Source organism: Meleagris gallopavo, chromosome 1 (genome assembly GCF_000146605.3).
Source record: "Meleagris gallopavo isolate NT-WF06-2002-E0010 breed Aviagen turkey brand Nicholas breeding stock chromosome 1, Turkey_5.1, whole genome shotgun sequence".
NCBI lineage: Eukaryota > Metazoa > Chordata > Aves > Galliformes > Phasianidae > Meleagris > Meleagris gallopavo.
In genome coordinates this window covers 102,369,624-102,393,296 of record NC_015011.2, presented here as the reverse complement: position 1 = coordinate 102,393,296, position 23,673 = coordinate 102,369,624, and the positions used below count along the sequence as shown (strand labels likewise).

Below are 23,673 nucleotides of genomic sequence, written 5' to 3'. Positions count from 1 at the left end.
TTTTTTTTGATAGGTATATGTGTTATTTGTCCAGTTTCTTTTTGTGCATGAACTAAGGAAAATCTCCAAGAAGATTTTTCCCATGTTCTTTACGCTTTGTTTGGTTTGGTTGGTTTACCTGTCTTACTTTATTAAGCATTTTATCTTCATCTGCAATATTCCTCATTACTCCCTTTGCTGTACAGAGGCAAAATACCATGGATGTCACTGCCTTCCTGTAATTATAGCTGATGTCTTTATTATCTAGTTTTTTCCAAAGCATACTGGGAGAAGTATCACTGTCAGTCTGAGCTATTGATCTCCCAGCATGCTAATAGTTAGAAATATTTTGCGTCTGAATTGCAGAAAAATTCTTGTAATAAAGACACAACCATCTGCTAGAAGTCATGGAGTAGTTTTTCATGTTATAATTAACTTTTATACTGTATATATGCAGTTTGGGGTTTGGGGTTGTTTTGGGGGAGCTAGGGAAGGAGGGATAGGGTGAGGAGTGATCTCTGGGATTTTTTTTTAACATAGAATGTGATTTAGTAAAACACAACCACATTCGCAAATGATGAAGAACACGTTCATGTGAACGCTTCCTTCATTTTGCATGTCAGCAGGACATTCAGTGACCATGTAAAAGAGGACTGGTTTTGTTTCTCCTCCCTCCCAAAAGGCTGGCTCTGGCCCCCAGCATTGTAGACAATAGCAGAGAAAAGCCATTTGGCGCCTCAGGTATCTGCAGAAGACAGTTTATTGAAGAAGCTTTGGTTATCAGAAGTAATGAGAAGATGACCTGCAATTGAAAAACAGATTTGAAAGATTTCCTTGTACAAGGTTTCTGCAGACTTGGATAAGAAATTCTAAGAATCTGATTAGGAGATCCTGACAAATGTTTGTAAATTCATTTTGCACATGAAGAATTGGGGTGAACCTCTGTGTGAAGGCACTGGTAATTATGGAGAGAATACAATGCATGGAGTTTTCTGCTTTGAATGTGGAACTGTGTGTGCTGGTTTCATAATACCCATTATTATATTTTCATCTTGTAAAGAAACTGATGAAAGTGATGGGAAATTGCTTCATTATTTCAGAGCCTCACTCAAAATATTTTATTTCTTTCAGAGACTTGAAGATAGAAAATCTGTTGCTAGATGAAGACAACAATATCAAGCTCATTGGTATGAACATAGTTTGGCAATTCCAGTATTTAAAATTGGTAATTTTATAAAGAGAATTTTTGAGTCTTCATAACCCTCCATGTGACAACTGCTAATGTTGCTCAGAGAGGAGCTGGGAGAGTATAGATAGCAATCAAGCTGTTCCTGACAGCTTCTTGTGAAAAAATGTTCCAGTTATTTCAGCTTTAACTGGGTATAGGCATAATCCTTCATCTTCTAACAAGTGGCTTTCCTATTTAAATTAGGAACCTTGAAAGAATTAGAAAACTAGCACCACAGAAGTCATTTATTTTATTATCTTTATAATTTCGTATTTATTGAGGGATGGATTCTGCCCCCATATGCATATGCTTCTGCTGAAGTCAGTGGGAGTCGTACACATTTTTAGCAGCTGGCAAAATTTGGTCCTCTATTTATATTCTTTACATCTGATTCCAGAACCCAAAAAGAAATTGTCTTAGAGGGCTGTTTAAAAAATAAAAAGATTAATTAAAAAATAGAGACTTTGTTGCATTCAAGAATCCGTTGTATGCAGTGCTCGATTCATTCAAGTTGAGCAGACATTTTAGATTAATCATCTGTGGATGTACTTTCTCACTGCCTTTGCATAACTCCCATTAATGCTAATATGTGCACTGAAAAGAAATATGCCCTTTGTTAAAAAAAATAATATACATTTATATTTATTTCCTTGCCTCCACTTCTGCCAACAGCAGTTGCAGACTTAAAATGCTTGCCTGACTTTCTTCAAAAGGTTTCATCGTCTGAAAAGGAATGAAAAACACTTAACATTGGGGTCAAATGGACAGTCAGTATAATATATAAAGCACATACGTCTCCAAACAAACAAGAAGAGGATGGTTAATTAAATTTGAAATTCTTAAAAATTACTTAGGGAATTCAGTCTCTAGAAGAATTACCACAACTTTTAGTTGGTACTCTGTAGTGAATCAAATGTCTCTGGAAAAATAATAGCAAAAGAGAATGCTGCATTACGTCAGTTACGGGTCAAGAGGATACTGATATGTTACCATGAATCATTCATCAGAAATGATGGATACCACCCATTATCTTGATTTAGCGGATAAGTGAGACCAGATGGTTTGCAACAGTGCTGTATGAACATCTGATAGATTTAAAGAATTTCTATAACTTTCCTGTTATTGAGTGTTTGATTACACAACGCTATGTGAACTTGACATCCAAAACCAAATCTAATCAGATGATATGTGTTCAATTTAAACTTACGTGCCAAAAAAGAACTTCAGAGCTGTTCCTGCAGTTTAAGTTGCTTCAGTTGCATAGAAAGGTCTCCTCACAGTGGGTGGTGTGGGATGCATAGAGAAAGAGACAGATCTGTAGCCCAGCTAGCATTGAGATAAATTGTCTTCAGGTCTGCAGCCTGATGTTTTTAAGCAGATTGTACACGGTATGTATTTTAAAACAAAGCAATTACATCCCACTGTCCAGCTGGGTATGTTATTGAAAAATAAAGGTTATTTTATTAGTAATAATTTCATTGTAAGCAAAAACAGATTAAAAATCAGTCAGCTCAAACACTTGCATTTTATCAACAGTCAGCTGAAGTCCGTTGTTTCCTCTCCTCCCATTCCCAAAGGAAAATCTCTGATCTAATATTCCAGAGAAGCCACTACTTGATTAAACAGCCCCAGACAGTTGGGATTTGTTTTCTGGTATAAACTAAATGTCCCATGTCCTGCTTCTGTGCAACACACTCAAGGGAAATGTTTCAGCACCTGTCTGGAGCTGGTGGAATATACCTGATCATTTTCTTCTCATTCTCCTCCATGCTTATTCCCTCACTCAGATCATTCCACTTCTAGTAAAGTATGTAGTGTCTTCCTAGAAACATGATGAATCAGTTTCATTGTCATGTAGTGTAGCCCAGGAAAGTTCAGCGCTAGCAAAGAGTGTTTTGAGGGATTATGTGCTGCTTTTCATGCTTTCAAGGAAAGACACTGAGATACAAAGCATCTCACATTAACTGCTTTGGGGTAGGAGTTTACTCTCCATGTCTGGTGCAGCAGCAGACGCTCTAGCATCTAAAAATGGAAGATGAAAAATGTAATGTAAAGTGACATTGAAAGTTCCTACTTGTTCATGCATTTCAGTGAGAACTGAATCCTTTGAGCGCCTTTCTTCATCGAGCTGCTTAATGACACTTTTTTAGTTAGAATATATTCTTAGATAGTATTATTAGAAAAATTCCATTTGCCGTGTTAAGTGAACTTATTCTTAGCTGCCTGGATAAGTCTCAAATCTGAGAACATCAGGAGTGGAAATGCTGGAAGTAATTCACTTTTCTTTATCTACAAGCCAGCGGTGCCATGAAAGGTCACTCACAGAGCATGTGAAGCCCTTGGCGGTCTCCTCAAGGACCTGCAGCACCAAAAGGACCTTGCCTATAAGAAGCTCTGCTGAGGTCTCTGGAGCACTGCTGGCGTACACAGAGATCAAACTTGGCCATAAGCTCTCGCTTTGTACTAAGGCTTGTGCTATCAAATAGTTTCTTTGATATCCCAACTGTCACAGCTTCAGAGATAGCCATGTATCCATAGCTCAGCGTTGTAGTGTTGATTTCCTGGAGGCGTTGAGAAGTAGCGTAATGCGATACTTCGATAGCATGAAGAGTGGGGGTGGTGGTGCTTCCGTGTCATAATATTTACGCTGGAAAACCAAGCATGGCCTTTGATCTGAAATCTGTAATTAGCTAGGCTTATTGAAAGACGCCCAAGACAGAGACAGGGGTAGCAATAAAGTTATCAGTGTTAGTGGTAATTCCGTTCTTACTGAGATTAAAAGTGCATCCTTAATGCAAATCAGCCTGTGATTGCGATGCACTGCTATGGTATTCATAACAATATTCCCATTTATTTTGCAATGAAATCCCTGTCTCCAGTCTGCATGTGTTTGCACACATTTTTAATTCCAACAGACATGAGAAAAAAAAAAGTACCCCAGCTGAGTTTTAATGAACGAGCACAAGTCAATGAGATGTTTGTAGTTTAAGCAAATAGGATAGTGAAAACTTTCACAGGAGGATACCTCCATTGATACCGACAAGCAGATGCTAGTTTACACCAGGTCAGTATATAAACATTATGTACTTGATTGTAAAGCACTGTACTGCAGTCAAGTAATTTTGAGGTGATATGTCATAGTAGGATAAAGACCACGACTAATACCTTGTAGAGGTATTATTTGTAGGAGTTTTTGAAGTATTTCACAGTTGACATAACCCCTCTCAGGCCATAGCTAATAAATAAATTAATTAAGTGGTTCCTCAGAAGTATTTGTATAAGCCCCAGGGATAACACATATCCAGCAAAGATGTTTAAACAGTGTACAGAGACAGTTATTTTCCATCAGGGGCAAGGAAATTGCCTTGATCCTCCCTTCAGCTGTTACAATGTGCTCCAGCAAAACCTTTTGAGCCTCTTTGACTGTTTAAATATGGTTGTGCTGCAGTTGCTTCCCCCTCAGAGAGCCAGCCAGTCCGCGCTGTTCTTTAGGTGCTCCAACCCACACAGTCACTCTTATATGTGTATGTTTTGTAAGTATTATTTGTTTTTAGCCCCATTTCATAAAGGAACAAAGCTTACATGAATGCCTTGCCAGAGTGCTTTTAATACCATAAGGGATTCCTGTCTGATTTCTGTCATATTTGGCATGAGTTGAATACTAAAGGACAGGCTATTACTTCAAGTCTCATGCAAATAAGCAGGCAAATAAGGGAGAGAGACCCTAATTAGTAGAGGGAGTGTGGGCTCAGCAGTTACTTCTCATATTTGATCTACGAAATGCGATGCTTTGAGCCCAGTCAAGCAGGTGGGTAGCACACCCAGGAGGCTGCTACTTTATGAGATGTGTGGATGGAAGACACATCTTTATAGGAGCAGGATTCAGTGGTCTGCTACTTTGGGCTGCCTTATTTATATGTAAGATCATTTTCATTTTAAACATACTGATATTCTGAGAAGTTTTAAGAAGGCTGAACGAATAGAAAAGGAGATAAACAGATGTCAGTGTTCTTGATACTAGTATTTTTGTTGCAGCTATCATGAATAGCACGCTATTAATAAATGTGAACATCTTTGATTGTGACTATTCTAAGCCTTCCACTCATGGATATATTGCCCTACTGCAGAGGCAGATTTCCCAGCCTGTTAGCTTTGCCCACATTACCCTCATCCTTGTGAGTTTGCCGCCCTTCTTCCCCTTTATTATGTTACAGAATCAAATAATCTTTATGATCAGTAAAATCATCCGGTCCAACCATCAAGTCATGCCTGTGACTGCTCTAGTCCACATCCCTCAGTGCCGCATCCACACGGCTCTTGAACAGCTCCAGGGACAGTGACTCCACCACCTCCCTGGGCAGCCTGTGCCACTGCCTCACCACTCTTGCTGAGAAATGTTTTTTCCTAACATCCAACCTGACCCTCCCCTGGCGCAACTTGAGGCCATTCCCTCTCGTCCTATCTCTGTTACCTGGGAGAAGACCCCCACCTCAGCACAACCTCCTTTCAGGTGGTTGTATAGAGTGATGAGGTCACCCCTGAGCCTTTTCTTCTCCAAACTGAACAACCCCAGTTCCTTCAGCCGCTCCCCATCAGACTGCACTCCAGACCCCTCACAGCTTTGCTGCCCTTCTCTGGACACCCTCCAGGGCCTTGATGTCTTTCTTGTAGTGAGATGCCCAAAACGGAACAAAGTATTCCAGATGGGGCCTCACCAGCAGGTTGTTTGTCCTCTTTCAAGACCCTATGCAACTCTTCCTTGCTTTCCCTTGTCATCTCTGTTGCTGTGACTTCTTAATTGCTCTCTACCAAGCCAAGCGTGGGCCACTAGGCAGGGTGGGCCTGCATGCCCTGTCTGCATGTTGCCGCTGGCCACTTCTGCCACAGCTGCTGACCAAGCCACAGGCTGTTTTCACAGCTGCTCTCTCCTAATTTCTGTTCTTGCTTAGTGTTTTAATTTTTAAGATCCTTTCTGAAACACAACTCACCCTGAAGCCATACAAGCACTGGAGCAGACAAAGGAGATGGGGAGACCACCCTCCATGGCGCCAGCCTGGGCTTGGGCTGTCAGAGAGCACTTGTGAAACTGCAGTCTCCTTCAATGCCGAGGGACCATATCTTGCTCGTCATCAGTTCGTGATGCCAACTTTTGCCAGTTCCTTGCTGTTCCTGCCAGCAGAGAACATCAGATACACCCAGGGGCCAGAAATGGCATAATTCAAGACAGAAAGAGAAGGAGAGAGCCAAATAAACACATTCCCCTTCTTGCTTCAGGATCTCCCTGCATTGTTTTAGAGTTGAAATTCTGACACTGCAACCCTAACTGTGTGTAGTAGTTACAGAAAGCAACCTCCCTGCCTTAAATCTGGTGGCTCCTTTAAATGAAATAAAGGAAACGTTGAAGAAGCAATACTTGGCCTCCTAGCAAAGCACTGCCACAGTATGGAACTCCTGACTGCCCAAAGTTAGTTTCTTCCCCATGGCCATCATGTACTGTATGGCACAAACTCAACTCCAATTGAGCTGTCCAATTTTGAGTGAATCACAGTTGCTTTATGAATAAAACTGATATTCATACATGTTGTGAGACTTTTTTGTTTCTTGTCAAAACCTCTATTGATTTAGCACAAATTGTAGACAATTTTTCATGTGATTGATTTTTTCTTAAGCAGTTCATTGCATAGCTTTTGGTTAACATGTGCCTTTTCCTTTTTCTGTTTTGCTGTTTTACAGTTTTGCTGTATCTGTCTCTTTCATAACTGGTCTCTGTGCTTTTCACAGACTTTGGACTGAGCAACTGTGCAGGCATCCTGGGTTATTCTGATCCATTCAGCACCCAGTGTGGGAGCCCAGCATATGCAGCCCCTGAACTTCTGGCAAGGAAAAAATATGGGCCCAAAATAGACGTTTGGTCCATGTGAGTTACTTCTCAAGTTCATAATTTGTTACTTTTATTGTTACCGTCTGCTCAAATGAGAAATAAGCAAGAAAATCTGTTTAATTAGCATGACTCTTTGAACTATTTTATACGAATATCTTGATTTGAAAGAGAGCTTTTGCATAACCGTATGTAGATTGATAGAAAGCAGAACAGGGTGTGATTGCAGTAAAGCCCAACTTGATCGATGACTCTGAGACACATTAGTGAGACACATGTTGTGTCTTTTGGCACAAGAAGATGAACATTTTTTTCGTTTTCCCTGAAGGATCCTCAAGCTTTTATACAGTCTCTGTGCACTATCCACAGTCAAGTCTGGCAGAAGATGTGAAATCCATTCCAGTCATCATTTTGAAAGCATAGCAGTTAGAAGGGAAGAAGAAATGGCCAGAATATTTGTGATCATTAGCACCTAGCAGTGTTCAGGCAAAAGAACAGACAGCGACAGAGGAAGCTAAAAAGGTGTTCTGGAGTCATTTGTTTGTGGTACTGTTACAGATTATGAAATGCCTTCTGCCCTCCTGTTGGCTATGGTGTCAGTTATCATTGCCTGTCCTGAAGAAGAATTAGATGAAATCAACTAACTTTTAGCTTTTATTAGTATCTGAAGATTTTCCTTCACCAGTGAACTGGGGATAATAAAATATTAATAAATTTAAATAAAATTATAGAATTGTGTTTTTTCCCAAGTTGAAGTGTTTGAAATGCTCTGAAAATAGAAAGAACTGTATAAGTGCTGCTCCTGCTAAGAAAGGTTGGCCATTGTTTATATGTGAGACTAGGACATGGATTAATTAATCTCTCATATTGGTCAGCACTGTGATACCTAAAGACTCTTGAAAATTTCCCCTATGGAAGCCTTATCCTGTAGCCCATGCTTCAGAGAGACTCACAGCTAAACTGTCAAGCAACTACTTCATTTCTTACCCTGCAGTGGGCCATCCCTCCACATCAAGGGTGAGATTACCAGCCCTGAGGAATGCTCTTACTGGTACTGGAATGCAAACAGAGCACAGTCATTCCTGTAAACCATTTAAACTTCTCCAGTAATAATATCCTGCTTTTTTTTTTCATCGAAGAAAGAAAAATATGGTTAACCCCTGCCCTTCCTCATAGCTGAACAAATGATTGCTGTGATCATAGTTCGTAAAAGCACACTGGTTTGGTTTCTTTCTGTTCACATGCATTCATTCAGCAGACTGGGGAAACCAATTCCCAAAAGGAAGGAATTCCACTCAATTGAATTTAAAGCTCTTTTAAGAGGGAAAAGAATAAGAATCCACTTTTCATCGCTGGCTCTGCTGGGTATAAATAAGCAATAACTTTTCTGCTCTGAAAAATGTGATTGTTCACACCTGATCTTTGTGCTGCACCAGAGGCCATGAGGGTCAGCAGAAACCTTTGTGCACTGAACCAGGACCAGTGATGTTCCTGTTGACATTGGCAGTCATACCCAGGGCAGCAGCGGGACATGGCTGCTGAAAGCATGGCATTTAAGCAGCCTGATGGGAGACATAACTGTGAAGCAAAATTGATTGAGAATTTGCCTAACAGCTGGGCTTGGTTCTGTGAGACCCAGCTTATGTCCTACAAGTTTTGTGACCCTCCATGAGTAAACCTCTGCAAATTCGTGCCCAAGTCATTGTGCACAGCAGAAGAGTTCCTAATAACTGTCAGACATTAAAGATGACATGCAGTCAGAAAGTCTAAGCCTAATTATTTCATTGTTCCTGATTATTTTGGTTTCTTTTTCTGTGTTTTCTTTTAGTGGGGTGAACATGTACGCGATGTTGACTGGAACATTACCTTTTACTGTGGAGCCATTCAGCTTAAGAGCTTTGTACCAGAAAATGGTGGACAAAGAAATGAACCCTTTTCCCACCCAACTCTCCACAGGTAATCAAAAAAGTGCGTTCAGACCTATTCAGATCCAGTTGGTTGGAACCATTGCATTGAGTTTTGGATTGCAAGTTGTGTTACCAGCATGGTATGCTAATAGTGAAAAATGATCTTTTTGGTTTTAGTCTTGAGCAGATCTGCAGGAGTTGTTGCAGTATAACTCTTTTCGCTTTAACTTTTGTGTATAAGCTGGAGAAACACTAAGTTGTACTGAACATGAGAGAGGAACAAATCTGTGAAAGCCAGTGAAATTGCTTTCACAGAATAGCTGGTCAGTTTTGCATGTTCAGATATTTTAGCATAGGTTATGGATATATAAGCACGTTATTTTGGAGTAACACATTCTTGGGAGTTATCATGATTAGGATTGTATGATCATAGAATCATAGAATGGCTTAGGTAAGCTACCTTGAATGACCTCACATGCATCATGAAATAATGACACACACACACAGAAAGTTATTTTGGGACAGTGACCTGTGATAAACTTTGTGTGTTCATAAAATGCAAATTTGTTGTTGCGTTAATATTAGAAAAATGAACTTTTCTTCAAAGCCATGTCACTAGGCAACAGAATCATTTTTCAGCTTATAGCAAGACTGTGTCAGCATTTGGAATAAACTATGCTTTGTACTTTAGTTTTATTTTTGTGTGCTAAATTTGATGTTCATGAGAGCTTCTGTTCTCGTCTGGCAGACTGTTTGCAAGGAAATTAAAAGATTGCTAATAGAAAAAGGGTGAACGATCGTGTATTTTAGTTAGTACACTAATGACAGCAAACCACTGTCATGGGGTATAAGAAAAAGCCCTTACAAGTTGTTTCACAAGATGAATTCTCCAAGTGCAGATTTTCCTGCTTGCAGAATAAATAGATGGTTAAGGATTTTCTCACATAGGTTATCTGTGAATGAAGTGGAATATGTTGTTCCTCTTTCACTCAGCATCTGTACAAAGTACATGTTTTCTGCCAGCAATTCGTGTTGCTGGCATGTTGTAAAGTGGTAGGTTTACAAGTGATGGGATGCTGCAGTCTTGCTTTGTATTTTATGTGGTTGGAGTATTTGCTCTTTCCATTCTGGAGACTCCCCTGTAGGATTCAGCTGCACAAAACCACTGTTTGAATGTTCTATCATACATAGAAGCCCCACTGAGTAAATTAAAATGAAGATTATACCAACTGTTTCACACTGTACTGATCTAGAAGCCAAATCTTTTGCATCAATTGCAACATTACTCTTGAATTCAGGGACTTGGATATAGTTGTAAAGATTTGCCAAGTTTGCCAAATAGTTTACTGAACTGACCTCCCACAGTGAGGCTTTTACCAGAAAACAGCTGTTGTTTAATGGTGGTGCAGTAGCTTTGAACTGATGTACTGCCTTCTCAATCATTGTTTTGTTTCAAGCACAGCTATCTTTATGTGGGAGGTTTCACTGACTTTACAGGGAGAACTCATGCACTGAAGTCTGAATTACCCATGAAAGGCCTGGATAAGACCAGACCTTGTGTAGCAAAAGAGATAATACTACTTTTGACAGGTTTCCTTTTGCTGTTTCATTCATCCTACAGTTTTATCATGGAGATCAAATTTTCTCACAGTTGCATCTTTTGACATTATGATCTCCAATGAAAACAGTGTTTGTTTATCCTCTAAGAACAATAGAAGCTTGAACTTTCAGAGATGATGGAAAATTAGTGGAACAGATTTAAACTTGTTAACCTTTATTCAACAAAGTGTGAACAAAGGTATGCATCAGTCCTTGATTTAAGCCAGCAGGTTTGCACATTCACCAACATGGCAAACTGTGATTTAAGATGACATTTGTTCTTGCCACATTTAGCCGTTGGGTCAGTAGATAGAAAATCAGCTGCTCTGCCCTGCAAATTGTTTTATTGGTTAACCTCTTAGGTTAACCTTCTTTTTCATAAATCAGGTTTCCTTTTTCTGTAAATTCACAGATAGAGATTGCAGAAGAGATATCTTGTAGTAGTATGTTTTGCTTGGTCCTTGTCCTCTCTTTTAACATTTTACTACACAGCTGCTGAATGCAGGGCTCCTTTATAAAAGTAGCTGTTCTTACCACTAAACAAGAGTATGCTTTATTTGTATTAGTTACAGTTTTGTGTGACTATGGACACCCAAAGGAACTGTGTAGCAACAGGGAAAACTGGTGGGGTTAGTATTTGATTTTCCCACTTAGGAAACAATTTTTCATTAAGTTGCTTACACAACAGAGCTATCTGATTATTGATTTGAGGTGAGCAGAGTTCAGTTGTTAAGAAAGTTGATATTCACCTTGCATTCATTCCTTTTTTTTCTCCATGTACTGCTTCTGTGTTTTTATGGTCTTCCTTTCAGACTAGAGAAGTGCATTTGAGACTAAAGAATCTCTCTAAAAAGGTGTTTTTTTAATCTTTAGCACATTCACTTGATAATCTTTCTGTTTAGATGATGGAATTTTTGTAAGAAAATCCCACCTTTCATATCTGAGAGCCTGAAAGGTAATATCAAGTGGCACACTATCTTTTAATGATCACTTACACGTGATCCCCTTTTTAAAGCCTGTCAAACACTACCTACCGCATGTGCAACTGTGTTTTCCATGCTTTTGCAGCAGAGGAGAAGCATTACCTTTTAAGAGTATTCAGAAGTCAATCACTTAAAACTTCAGCACACGGGTCAACTCATAACTTCTGTTTCTTCTATGAAATACAGATTAATTGCTATCATCAAATCATACAATCATCAAGGTTGGAAAAGACCTTTAAGGTCACCCAGTCCAACCATCAGTCCACCCCCACCATGCCCACTGACCACATCCCTCAGTGCCACGCATCTCTTGAACACCTCCAGGGACGGTGACTCCACCACCTCAATCAATCAGATCCGTCCTGGGAAGTTATTGCAGCCCAGCTAAATGTTAACAGCTGCCAGAAGTGGAGAGGCAGTGCTGCCACATGGAGGTGCATGCAAATTCTTAACAAACACAAGCAATCATCTGTCCATGCCTGTAGTTCGGAGCTTACTCTGGCGTTGTAAAATTAAATGACCGTATTTCATTTTCTCTGTCCAGTTTCATAAACAACAGCTATATGCCCGGTTTTAGTCAGGCACCCACTTATACTGTGGCATCCTCTAAATGAGACACTAACTTCATTTTATTCATGACAAAGAAAATGGAAGCAACAGAGGTCTTGTAGCCCATACCTGAAGCTCTTCCCATTTCTGTTCATTACTGAACTCAATCTATTAAAGAAGTTTTAAGAGAAAGTTGTTTTTTTTCTCATGGTACTAATCTCTCATTTGTCTAAAGAGCAAACTTTGCCCCAAAGTTACACCATGGAAACAAAATTCCATCAAGTGCAGGTCACTGGCTAATCAGATTAGTGCTGTCCTCGAGTTCGTCATAAATGAGGCCCTCACATTCCCTCACATAATGAAGCATTGGAGGGATAATTCACAGCATCCTTTGTTCATGAAGCTACTTGGTTCAGCATGAAAAGCAGCTTCAAATGGGTCCAAAAACCGGTTCATTCACTTCATGTTTACTTCCCGAGGGATTAATTTTGCTGTCCTGCAGCTGTGTGGCTTAAGTGAAAAAGACTTATTCTTCTTTCTACCACCTAACAGCTCAGGTGGGCAAAGGTGCTGCTACAAATCTTCTCATTGCCTGGATAGCACTGGCAAAGAAGCTTCTCTGGAGGGCTCCCGTCTCTGGAATCAGTTTCCCCTGGTCTGAACCTGCTGCACTTCGTACTGCTTCGCAAGCCGCCTTTAATCAGTCTGTCTTTTGCCAAAGGGAAAAAAACAGGGTCTTTAAGGAGCTGTTAGCTGATGTGGGGGCCTAGGGGGATGGTGGCTGGTTTGGGGAGGGGCTGTTTTGTGTTAGGAAGAGTGCTCTGAACCCATGGGATGCATGCGGTTTCTAGCGGGAAGCACTGGGAAGAGAGGAACTAAAATGGCAGAACAATGGGGCGCTTGTTTTCCGTAACGGAGGGGTTGGCGCCCAAGATGTGTTGACGTGCGGGCTTTCAGGGTACGCAGGGAACAGCCCTAACATCAGCTTGCAGGAGATTTATGAACTTGGATGTAGTCTCTTCCTGCTGTTTCCACAATACTGCTGTCGTAAGAAAATAACAAAAATGTTGGGAAAGACTTAAATTGAAGTACCTGACATAAATCAGTGATTTGTGAAGACAGAGCTTAGAAAACACCTAGCTCATGCCTAGCTGGACTGGTAAATACATAATCATAACTCTCTCTCTTCCTAATATAAACTTCTCAGTGCTAGACCTGCATTGCATTGGATATCCTCTCAGGGCCTTCTCCGGCTGATGTCTGATGGTTGCAGGATGGTGAAACTAGAAGTTATCCATGCTGTTAGGTCTTGGCACCTATCAAATCTAATATTGACTTATTTGATGAGAAACCCTCCCTTACCCACTGCTCTGCTCTGATGCATCAGCCCAGCCAGCCTGTCACTTTGAGCTCAGAGATCTGAAAATGCTTGGGTCGACAGCCAGACAAACACAAAGAAGTCTTGTAGAAGAGAACCCCGTAAAGGCAATGGCACTGTGTCTAGGTTCCTATTTCCAGACAAACACACTGTGAGCAGGCATATTGTTCTCCGTCAGCTGAATATGGGAGGAAGGATTCATAAGGGTTTCACAGTTGTGCTGGTGAAGAAGATGAGTCATGGCTGCTGTCCTTCAGAATAGGGGACAGTATTTCCATTTCAGGCTCTTTAACTCTTTCCCATATAGAATCATAGAATGGCTGAGGTTGGAAGGGACCCCGCAGATCATCAAGTTCCAACCCCACTGTCACAGGCAGGGCTACCAACCTCCAGATCTAGTGCTAGACCAGGTTGCCTAGGGCCCCATCCAACCTGGTCTTGAACACCTCCACGGATGGGCTCTGAAAAAAATCCAAAGATATTAAATATTTCACCAAGTCATAAGTACGCCAGTGGTTCTACTACTACTGCCCAAGGTCTACACAAGGTCTCTGCAAGATTTGGATTCAAATAGATAAGACATGCACAGGAGAGTCTAGGAACTGTAGCTCTGCAGCAGAATGAGGTGGAAAAAAGCTTCCAAATTGCTGTCCTTCCAAGCTGGAGAAAACTGCTGCAGCAATCATTTCTGTCTTTTGGTTGCCAGTGACAGAAAGTGCACATTCAGGGTGCACTTGGTATCTCACTTCACTGTATCTCCTCTACAAAATTATTCTGGTTTTGGCTTTCCCAGAATTAGGTTTCTTTGTCTTTTGTGTAGGGAATAGTAGAGAACATATTTAACTCGTCATTGACTTGTAGTTGATAAGCTGAATGTAACCTTGATAATTTGAGGAATAAAGACTAGAAACAGCTAAAACAGAATTTATTTTAAGTTCAGATATTGACTTATTTTGAGTCTTAAATCACTTGATTTCATTGTTCATAAGCGTGTAAGAAGTACATGACTTAGAAATACAGGAAAACTACTTTTGAGTTTTTTTGCAAGAAAATCCCAAGGGATGGTTGAATGTCATTGAAAGTTGAAAGTTCAGTATTTGAAAAAAGAATGAAGGCCATTAATTTTACTCTTTTAATTTGGCCAAAACCTCCTGCAACTGATTGTAGTCTGGATGGAAGCCAGAAGAGAATTTCTCCTGTCAATGGGAGCAGAAAACTCAGTTCTCTATGTCTTTCCTCCCAGCTCTCCATCCCTCCCCTCCTTTCCACTCAGCCCCAGTCTATCTCTTTCTGTTCTGTACTCTGTATGAGTGATTTTCTAATATCCTCATTTCTCAAACAAAAATGAAGTAAGTTTTGACTAGCTTGGTCAGAAACTTCAAACAAACTCTGTAACAAAAGGTGCTTTTTCACGTCTCCTTTATGACTCTATAAATCTTTGTTTATTTCAGTTACCAATCCTGTATCAAGCTTTCTTTGTTTTTCAGGACATTTGAGCATACTGTATAGAAAAAGTTGCATTTTAGTATGTTCTTGGTCAGGCATAACAACCCAACTATTGTATTAAGTCATAAAGTATATCATGGAATCATAGAATCACAAGTTTGGAAAGGAGCTACAAGATCATCTGGTCCAACCGTCCTCCCACTACCTTTGCTACCACAAGCTACTAAACCATATCTTGTAGCTCCACATCCAGATGCCTCTTGAACACTGCCAGGGACGGCAACTCCACCACCTCCCTGGGCATATGGATATATATATATATGGCATATATGACATAGCAATTGTCTTTTCTTGATTTCTTCACAGCGGCCATAAACTTTCTACGATCTCTACTAGAGCCAGATCCTGCAAAGAGACCAAACATCCAGCAGGCACTTGCGAATCGGTGGCTTAATGAGAATTACCCTGGGAGAGCACCACCTAATGTCACATATCCAAACAGGTACAAAGAGTGGAGAAAACCTGCCAGTGTGTATGTACATTAAAATGTGAACAACTGTCATGCTACATTTTCATTCCTTATATGACAGCATCCCACTGCATTTTCTGAGATTGCTTTTTTGACTCAATTTTTAAAGTTATAAGGATTGGTCATTAAATGTGTGCTTCCCAAAGTGGTCAAAAACAGTAGCTTAAATTAGAAGATGGCATATGATACAGTTGTGAAGTAGTCTGAAGTGCAGATCATGTGAGCTTAGAATGGACGTGTACGAAGACATCACTTGTAGTCTTGTCCTTATTTGTCAGTAGAGCCATGATATTTTCCAATAGAGGCTATACCCATTTCTGATACATATGTGAGGGTTCTGTGTATGAGGTAAACATGCAGACCGTGGTGCGAAAGGTCAGACTTAAATAATCTTGCCTTGTTGGTTGTTGATCTTTAATACCTGTGCAGTACTAAATGCGTGACTAATGCAAACAGATAACGAATCTCATGACCAGACCAAATTGCAATTTAGGGAAAAACAACTAAGAAAGAAAAATACTTCTGGTCCACTTTAGAAACAATCTTTCTTAACTTTCAGCATCTTTAGTATGGAGTCTTCACATGAGCCAGTCAACCTGGGCTCTCATTACAGTCAACAGAGAAAAATTTTTACAGAATGATTTATCTGACTTCTCTTTGATTCTGCAGCAGGATGACATTGTGCCCAGGAGATTCTGCTTTCTCTCGTGTGACTGTAAATGGAGCCTCAGGCAACTCACTTAGAAATGTATGTCTATACTTGATCTGATTAAACCTCCTTCCTGCATCAAAGCCTTTCCGCTGTGTCTTACACACAATCTCATACCTGCAGAAGATGTTGTAGGAGTTACTAGCTTGCAGGCCAATATCCAAACCAGCACTGAGGCAGATAGAGCAACTTAAAGCTTAATTTTGGAGCTTAAAATTTGATAGTACCCCAGAATTTCAATCCTAACTCACTAATAGGCAAATCACTATGAGAAGAGACTGAATTCTACCCTACTATTTAATCAAGTGCCAGATCCTGATACAGCATACACCTAGGGGTGTGACAGCCTATCTTTGAATGTCAGAACCACTGTCCTCACTCCAAAGTGATTTGTTGTTCACCAAATAGGCCATCTTTCTGTGTTGGTGCCCTGAAGGTCTAAGTGCCTAGGCAAACTCAGACTGTACATATAGACAGCCTTGAGCATTCATCTGAAATCGCAATTTTGCTGTTAAAAGTGCCTCCCCATCTGTTTTTCCCTCTGGTACTGCTAGCCAGGTGAATAGGACATGTTTAAGAGCTGGAGGACCCAACCCTGTGGGGCTGAGAGACACTTTTCCTTCTGTGTGCACAGGGAACTGAGGTGCACTAGTTTACCAGCAGACATTTCCCTTCCAGAGTTAGTATTTTAAGTACTGTGTTGTGGACAATGATTGTGACCATGTATTTCTTTGACCTGAGCAGAATAAGATGTCTCTCACTCACAAAATCTGGTTGGAGAGACATTGAACAGCTTGGATACTTGTTCTCCAAAGGGTGACATCGCTAGATCCATCCACTGAAGCATATGTGAGGCTAACTGCATGCACTGGGATCATAGAATCATACATAGAATGGCTTGAGTTGGAAGGGACCTTAAAGGTCATCTAGTTCCAACCCTCTGCCTTGGACAGAATTGCCAACCAAAACACTCAGACCCATAGGAAGGATTGTTTTGCAGGGAGCAAGATGGAGAACAGGCAGACTCATTATTTCAGCATTACTGCCTGAAATTTAAGGTCAATTGAGTTAATTTGTATAACAAAAGGAAATCTGAGTTCCATGGTGCATTGGACTGTACTGAAGTGCACTCTACATATGAACATTATATGGTAAAGAAGGAGAAAACAAGTGTAAACTGAATGAATCGTTAAGCTAATGAAATCACTGCCATAATGAGGCTAATCAGTCTACTAAATGTGGCATCTGTTAAATGAATGTAAGTGTAACTGAGAGCTATACGGGTAATTTAATTCTCTTGCTGAGTGTGTTCTATCTAAGAAGAGGAAAAAAGACAGAAATACAGCTTGAATGTGATTTCAGAATTCTTCTGCGTTTGTAGGTGCATTTTCATGCCTCTGTTTTTGAGTTACTTGCAGTTATCAGGCCTCAGTCAGGCTGTGATGGAGGTACCACTTCAGAGCTTGCTCACTGGTGCAGTTAGGTCATACGCTCACGAGAGAGGCTGGCCTCTACTAGATACAATAGCTGTGCCACAGTGCTTATGGAGTGCCCATTAATCATTTTCTCCTAAAGGCAAGCAAATCATATGTAAGAACAGAAGAAAACGCAGAGCTGAACTATAGAGAGGGCATATGTTTGTTCATGCATTTATGCAGATATGGTGATGATAGTATTCCTTTCCTATTAGAAGCACTTTTAAACAGCTCGTTAATGTGGAGTGCTACCCTCTCTTATTAAAGAAATTGGTTACTTTTTTTTCCTTATTGCATTGTTTTTTCTCATTGTTTGATGTGAAAACAAGAGCAAAGTAACTACTTGTTCTGTCAGAACCAAAATTGTATGATGAAGTCAATGAAGCTGTAAAGGATGAAAGCCATACAGAATCCTTCTTTACCTTCTTTTTTTTCTTTTCTTTTTTTTTTTTTCGGATTATATTTCTACAATTTAATTAGTTTATTCCTCAAGATTGACCTATCTAGAATTTGTCATACTGAAGCCTTGTAGGAAAAATACAGTAAAGGTTGAAATATTTAAAGACTTGTCTTGCCTCTTTTTAAAGTTGTTCAGAGAGTATTGCTGGGGTCAGCCTCAGCAGAGTGTCCAAGTTTCTGCTAGTGTGCAAATGTGGGTAAGATAATATCAACATTGTTCTGAAAAACCCACTACTTAATTTGCAAGGAATCGTGCTTTCTATCATAAACAAGAAGCTATGTTCTGTTCTTGCAGTCCTCTTCTACCAATTTCAGGTAACAACCATTGTTACTGAGACAGGAACATAGTAGGTAAAGAGAAAGCATGGAGATAAGGTAGCATAACAGCAGAAACTGCATTTTCAGGAGAATGTTCTCTCAGGCTTTTTAAAAGCTTGCTGTTGTTAAAGAAATTCCCTGAAGGCAAGCAAATATTTCCAGTTTTGCTCAGCACTTCAAGCAGAAATTGCTTAAATTTTTTTTGCTGCCCAGATGCCTTACTGTGCAATGGCCAAGATACGTTTTGGTTATGAACACTCTAGAAAACCACCCAAGCATTCTTTAGCTGCAGAATGCATGTTAATAAGAGTGCTGAGTAAAGGAAAACAGTAATTTGAGATTTTCCATACTCTGTTTTTCATCTTGTCTAAGTCCTTCTCATATCAGACCCAGACTGCACACCATGGCAAAGGTGTACAAGACAAGGGTGTAGCAGAGAAGGGGTGAGAAAGGTAGGTAATTATACCTTTCTCTCTAAATATATAATAGCTCATAACTTAGGCTTCCCTGAGTTGCCCTGGGCAAATATTAGGCTTGATGTTGGAAGCAAGGAATATTTTTTAGAAAGCAAACAAAATCCTGCGTTTCTTTGGAGATGGATAGGAATTGATGGGTACATCTGGGAATCTGGCCAGCAACTTTAGGTACCTAAATAAGAGTCCTCTGGAAAATCTGTTTTTAACATAGCCTGTAAAAGTTATTTACAGTTTCACAGGTTCTGTACTGCATTTCTCACCTTGGCTAAGTCTGTTATGGACTCTACAGAAAAGCACATCCATAAACTTGTATTGCATTTCTGCTTTTAACCAACATGAGTATAATAGCAGCTTTACCATTTTGAGAGCTGCTGTAATAATCCTTCCTATATGTCATCTTTCTCTGTGGTAAAGTTCTCTAGCTATTTTGTGCATGAATATTGTGCAATAGATGAGGAATGAAGCTGAACACTGGTGTTTGGTTACGAGAGTCATTTCAGAAAGCAAAATGTCACTACCTAAGTTGGATTTTGCCTCTTTCCCTTCAAAATCAGCTGGATTCTCTTGATGGTTTTCACCATCGATCACATCTAGGATAACAAACTGAGACATCCTGAGCATCACAGTGCCATTTCCCTTCATGATTTCACATAAGGTCAGTTTGAACTGGCAGGAAGAGTTCTGTTTGTTCAACTGTCAGGATGTTCCATCTTGCACGTGGTTCCCTAGCAATCTGCCTTTTTCATACCTACTCACGTCTGCACTACTGAGCCTTCCAGATCCCTTCTCTACCGTCGCTAACAAGGCTCTGTTGCTGGGAAGACAGTAGAAGCAATGTGCTCTGCTTCTCTTCTTTCTGCAGAATCCACTTGGAGGACCTCAGCCAAAGCGTGCTGCTCCATATGACTGAGAAGCTTGGCTATAAGAACAGCGATGTCATCAACACTGTGCTCTCAAACAGGGCAAGTCACACACTTGCTATCTACTTTCTTCTTAATAAGAAGCTGGAGCGCTACCTGGCAAGCCTTAGAGTAAGTACTGCTTGATGCTGATTCTTTGGACAAGCAGGTGAGAGGGTAAAAAAATGCTTAAAAGTTTCTTAAGGCATTACCCACGTTGGTTTATTTTTTCCCAATTCTGTCACAGTAACCATGAAATGGAGGTATTCCTTGCAAACTAAAAGCATTATTTCAAATAATAATTCTCCAGGTTGCTGAGATAACTACTTATAGTCTTTACATCTTGTGAGAAGCGTTTCCAGAGAAGTACATTAGTTCTCCATAGAAAGCTAGTGATAAATTTGCCATCCTAGGATAGGCTGTTGTGCAGTCAGTGTATGTGTATGCAGTCCAGCCCATTTGACTTGGCAAATGTTCTCCCACTTCTTTAGCATTGCTCTCCGTAAAATCCATGCCCTTCAGTGCCTGTGCTAATGGGGCACAGCTGCCCAGCTCACCTAGCTGAGACCCCTGAAGGGAACACCCGTGAGAGCCTGCAATGCCTTGTGCTTCCCTCCCTCTGCTGTGGAACTGCACTGTGTGTGGCTGAAGGGAGCAATCACCTTGCCACACCACCCTTTCTTCTACATCTGGGGCAACTGAACTCCCTAGCTGTGTTTTGCGTTGCACTTGCTCAAGTATTAGGATGGGCAAAGTGCACAAAGGCAAGCTGCACTCCCTCTTCTCATGGCCTCTCCACACAACTGTCTGTGTTCAGGCGAGGAGTCTTAAACAGCTAAGAGTCTGTAGGTTCCTACATCACAGTAGTGTGGGTTTTTTTCTTTATGAAATGCTTTTTCCCTTTGAGAAATTATCCCCGATTACCTTTTCTTCTGACAACAGCTTCTTAGTTTTTTCTCTTTTCAGTTCTCATAACAAGTATGTTTTAATGATGGCATCAATGATGCTTAGAATGTAATGGATCATATTCATCATCTCCATAAGTTGATGCGACTCTACTTTATGCCTAGAGTGGACATAGTCCATTAAGCAGTAGCTAAACATCAGTTTTCTCTAATTATCTTACATACTTTGATTTTCTATGCTCCTCTCTCCACAGAAATCTGAAGTCCAGGACAATATTTGCCACAAGAACCAGCTATACCAGATTGACAAGTACAAGGCAAATAAAGACTCCTATGAGGTAAAGCTCATTAAAGCTTCTTAAGGTATTTGAAAAACAGGCTGAATTTGAGGATCTCCAGCAGTTGGGATTAAGACAATGAGTTTCTGGAACTGTGAGGAAAAAAAAAGATCTGTACAGAACAATTCTCTCAATTTCTTTTTGAAAGAAAAAATAGCAGCCGCCTGGAGTGGAAGTTTAAAGATGACTTTCAGCTTTCATGAGAAAAAATCCTCTGTTTAGCAAAGTAAAGCAAAATTTCTTCAGGGGGCCCTTTAGTTTCCTTCTGAGCTGCACGTTGCTGTAGAAGACCATATCTTAATTGTCTTGAGTTGAAAGACCTTGGTGGTGCAGGGCAAAAAGCTGAGTGACTGCCAGGGTTCACCTTCCATGATGCAATGTAGATCTGCATAGCAGAGTGCACTGACCTGGCAAAGCCCAGGCTAAACTATTAGAAACAGTAAAACTATATTAGCACAAAACTCTGCCCAAGTGAATTTTTTGCTTCCCAGCAGAACTGACTGAGAACTAGCCCACTGTGTTGTGAGGGACTTCCCTTGGCCAGAGCAAAGATTGAACCAGGTTACTGTTCACTCTGTTTGTCTCCAGTCTTCTTGCTCGCATTAGAGGAGGTAGTTTATATTAAAGGAATCCTCTCCTGTCTGGATTTTTGTTCCCTGGCTGTTACTTGGTGAAGCACTAAAGTTACAAGGATTGTGTGAACTATACAAGTTGTATCTTACGACATAAATAGCAGTGTTCCCGAGGAGCTTGCTACTCTTCAGTGCTGGATTGATGATTTAATTGCAGGGACAGATGTGTTTTGTGGCTGCTTTTGTTTATTTTAAAGACTGCTTGCAAATTTAATAGAAAAACTTGAGTCGCAAGCCAGATGGAAATATCAGGGCGAAGCACTTTTACCATTCTTTTCTTACATAAATTGAAACCACCTTACTTAAAACGTATCAGCAGTGGGTAGACTCAGTGAATATTGTATTTCAAAATGCTCTGTGACAGTTTACCTCAAACTGCTGCAGGCAAATGTCCTCTCGGAACTCAGGCAGGTCCCCAGAGGTTGTGATGCAGGCATTGCACGGTGCATCCTGACCCTGCCAGGCTCAGATTCCTCCAGCTGCCTGTGCTGCCTCCCTGCACAATGCCGAAGAGCCCCAGCAGTACACTGCATAGCATTCAGGCACTGGCTTACTGCTTCTGCATCCATACTGCATGCAGGGGAGTCTGCAGCAAGGCCTGTGTGAGCACCTGCACAGAGCTAGTGTGCATAACTAGTAATGGTGTGACTCAGTGACCCTAGTTTTATTCGTATGCATCCTTAGGGATGAAGGCTTCTCCAAAGCCTCTCCTGTGCTCACAGTTAGTCCCAAAGTAGCTATTTAGAGGATGAGGGTGTGTCTTTTCTTTCTTGAAACAGTTACCTTAATGCAATCTCAGTGCAGACGCTGTGATAATGATACAGTATAATCTCTTTCTAAATGGGCACAGCTGAATATAAAGCATGTTGATAATGCGTTAGCTGTATTTACACGAGAGGATTGTATAACACCAGGACAGGTAAAGCAGCATGCTTGGGTGAATGCAAGGCCCGAGATGCTTCTGCCGTTTACAGCTGTGGTAGATGTCTGCTAATATGCCAACGGGGGATGGATGGAAGTGCCTGGATTGTGCCGCTGGGATCAGCAGGTGCTGCTGGACCTCAGGGTGACAGAATTCATAAGCTGGGAGCGATTCATGAGCTGTGATCAGGGTCCCCCTGCCCTCCTCTGTGCCCAGCCTGAAAACAGTGGGAGGCCCTGGTTCTCAGACAGATACCCCCAAGTCAGCATGGCTGTGTGTTGCCGTGGCAATACCAGGAGAGAGGTGGTCAGGCACGGCAGAAGCAGCTGACTGTGTTTCTTCCACCTCCCTCTGTCATGTAAAATGAGGACATTCTGTGGGCCAGGACCAGCTGCCAGAAACACTGGCTGTTGCTGGGCCATGCAGTGTAGCACATGGGCAGGGGACAGGCCTAGCCCACCTGTCCCTTCAGTGTCTGAAACTGGGTGGTAGCAGTGGTGTGCCAGGGCTGGGGTGCTGAGAGTTTCTCTCAGGGCTAAGCATCTGGATGGGTTTGCAGGCTGGCCTTATTTTAGCACTTGGGGCAGTTGAGCAGTGTCTTTTTTTGCAGGAGAGGCCACAGGTGGTGAGCAATCATTCCTGCAGCAAACCCAAGGACCAGTGCTGAGGATCCCTGCTTTCCCTTAGACGAGCCGATGGGCTCAGGCTCGAGGAATTTGTGATTTTAGGAACTTATATCGTCATCCTATCACAATATCAGGCATGGCCAAGGCAAATACCTGTTATCTTCCTTTCAAGTCCATTGCAGGACTAGTTTGGATTTTAGGGTCGAGGTCAGGACAGGAAATAGCAGAGGCTGATGTAATGCTGAACCTATTCAAGTATAACATACCGGCACAACCCTTTCATTGTGCAGCAGCATGCCATTGCATGGCTGCGTATAGCACGGTAAGGAGTGAACTTCTATAACTCCCCCAAAGGAGCACTTCCTTTCCTTCTTAAAATATAATAGCATGTGGAAACTTGGGACTTTAGGATTTTCATTGTTCCCTCTCCTACAACGA

At 41.0% G+C, this 23,673-nt stretch overlaps 1 protein-coding gene across 1 annotated transcript; it reads left to right on the top strand.

Annotated features, from left to right (window-relative positions):
* Positions 1–1,039: 1,039 nt before the first annotated feature.
* HUNK (hormonally up-regulated Neu-associated kinase) lies at positions 1,040–21,149 on the top strand. Its single transcript, XM_019620511.2, has 6 exons — positions 1,040–1,166; positions 6,989–7,124; positions 8,914–9,041; positions 15,314–15,449; positions 19,776–19,944; positions 20,972–21,149. The coding sequence occupies exons 1-6, from the start codon at positions 1,046–1,048 to the stop codon at positions 21,077–21,079; spliced, it is 798 nt and encodes a 265-aa protein (XP_019476056.1). The 5' UTR covers positions 1,040–1,045; the 3' UTR covers positions 21,080–21,149.
* Positions 21,150–23,673: the final 2,524 nt, after the last annotated feature.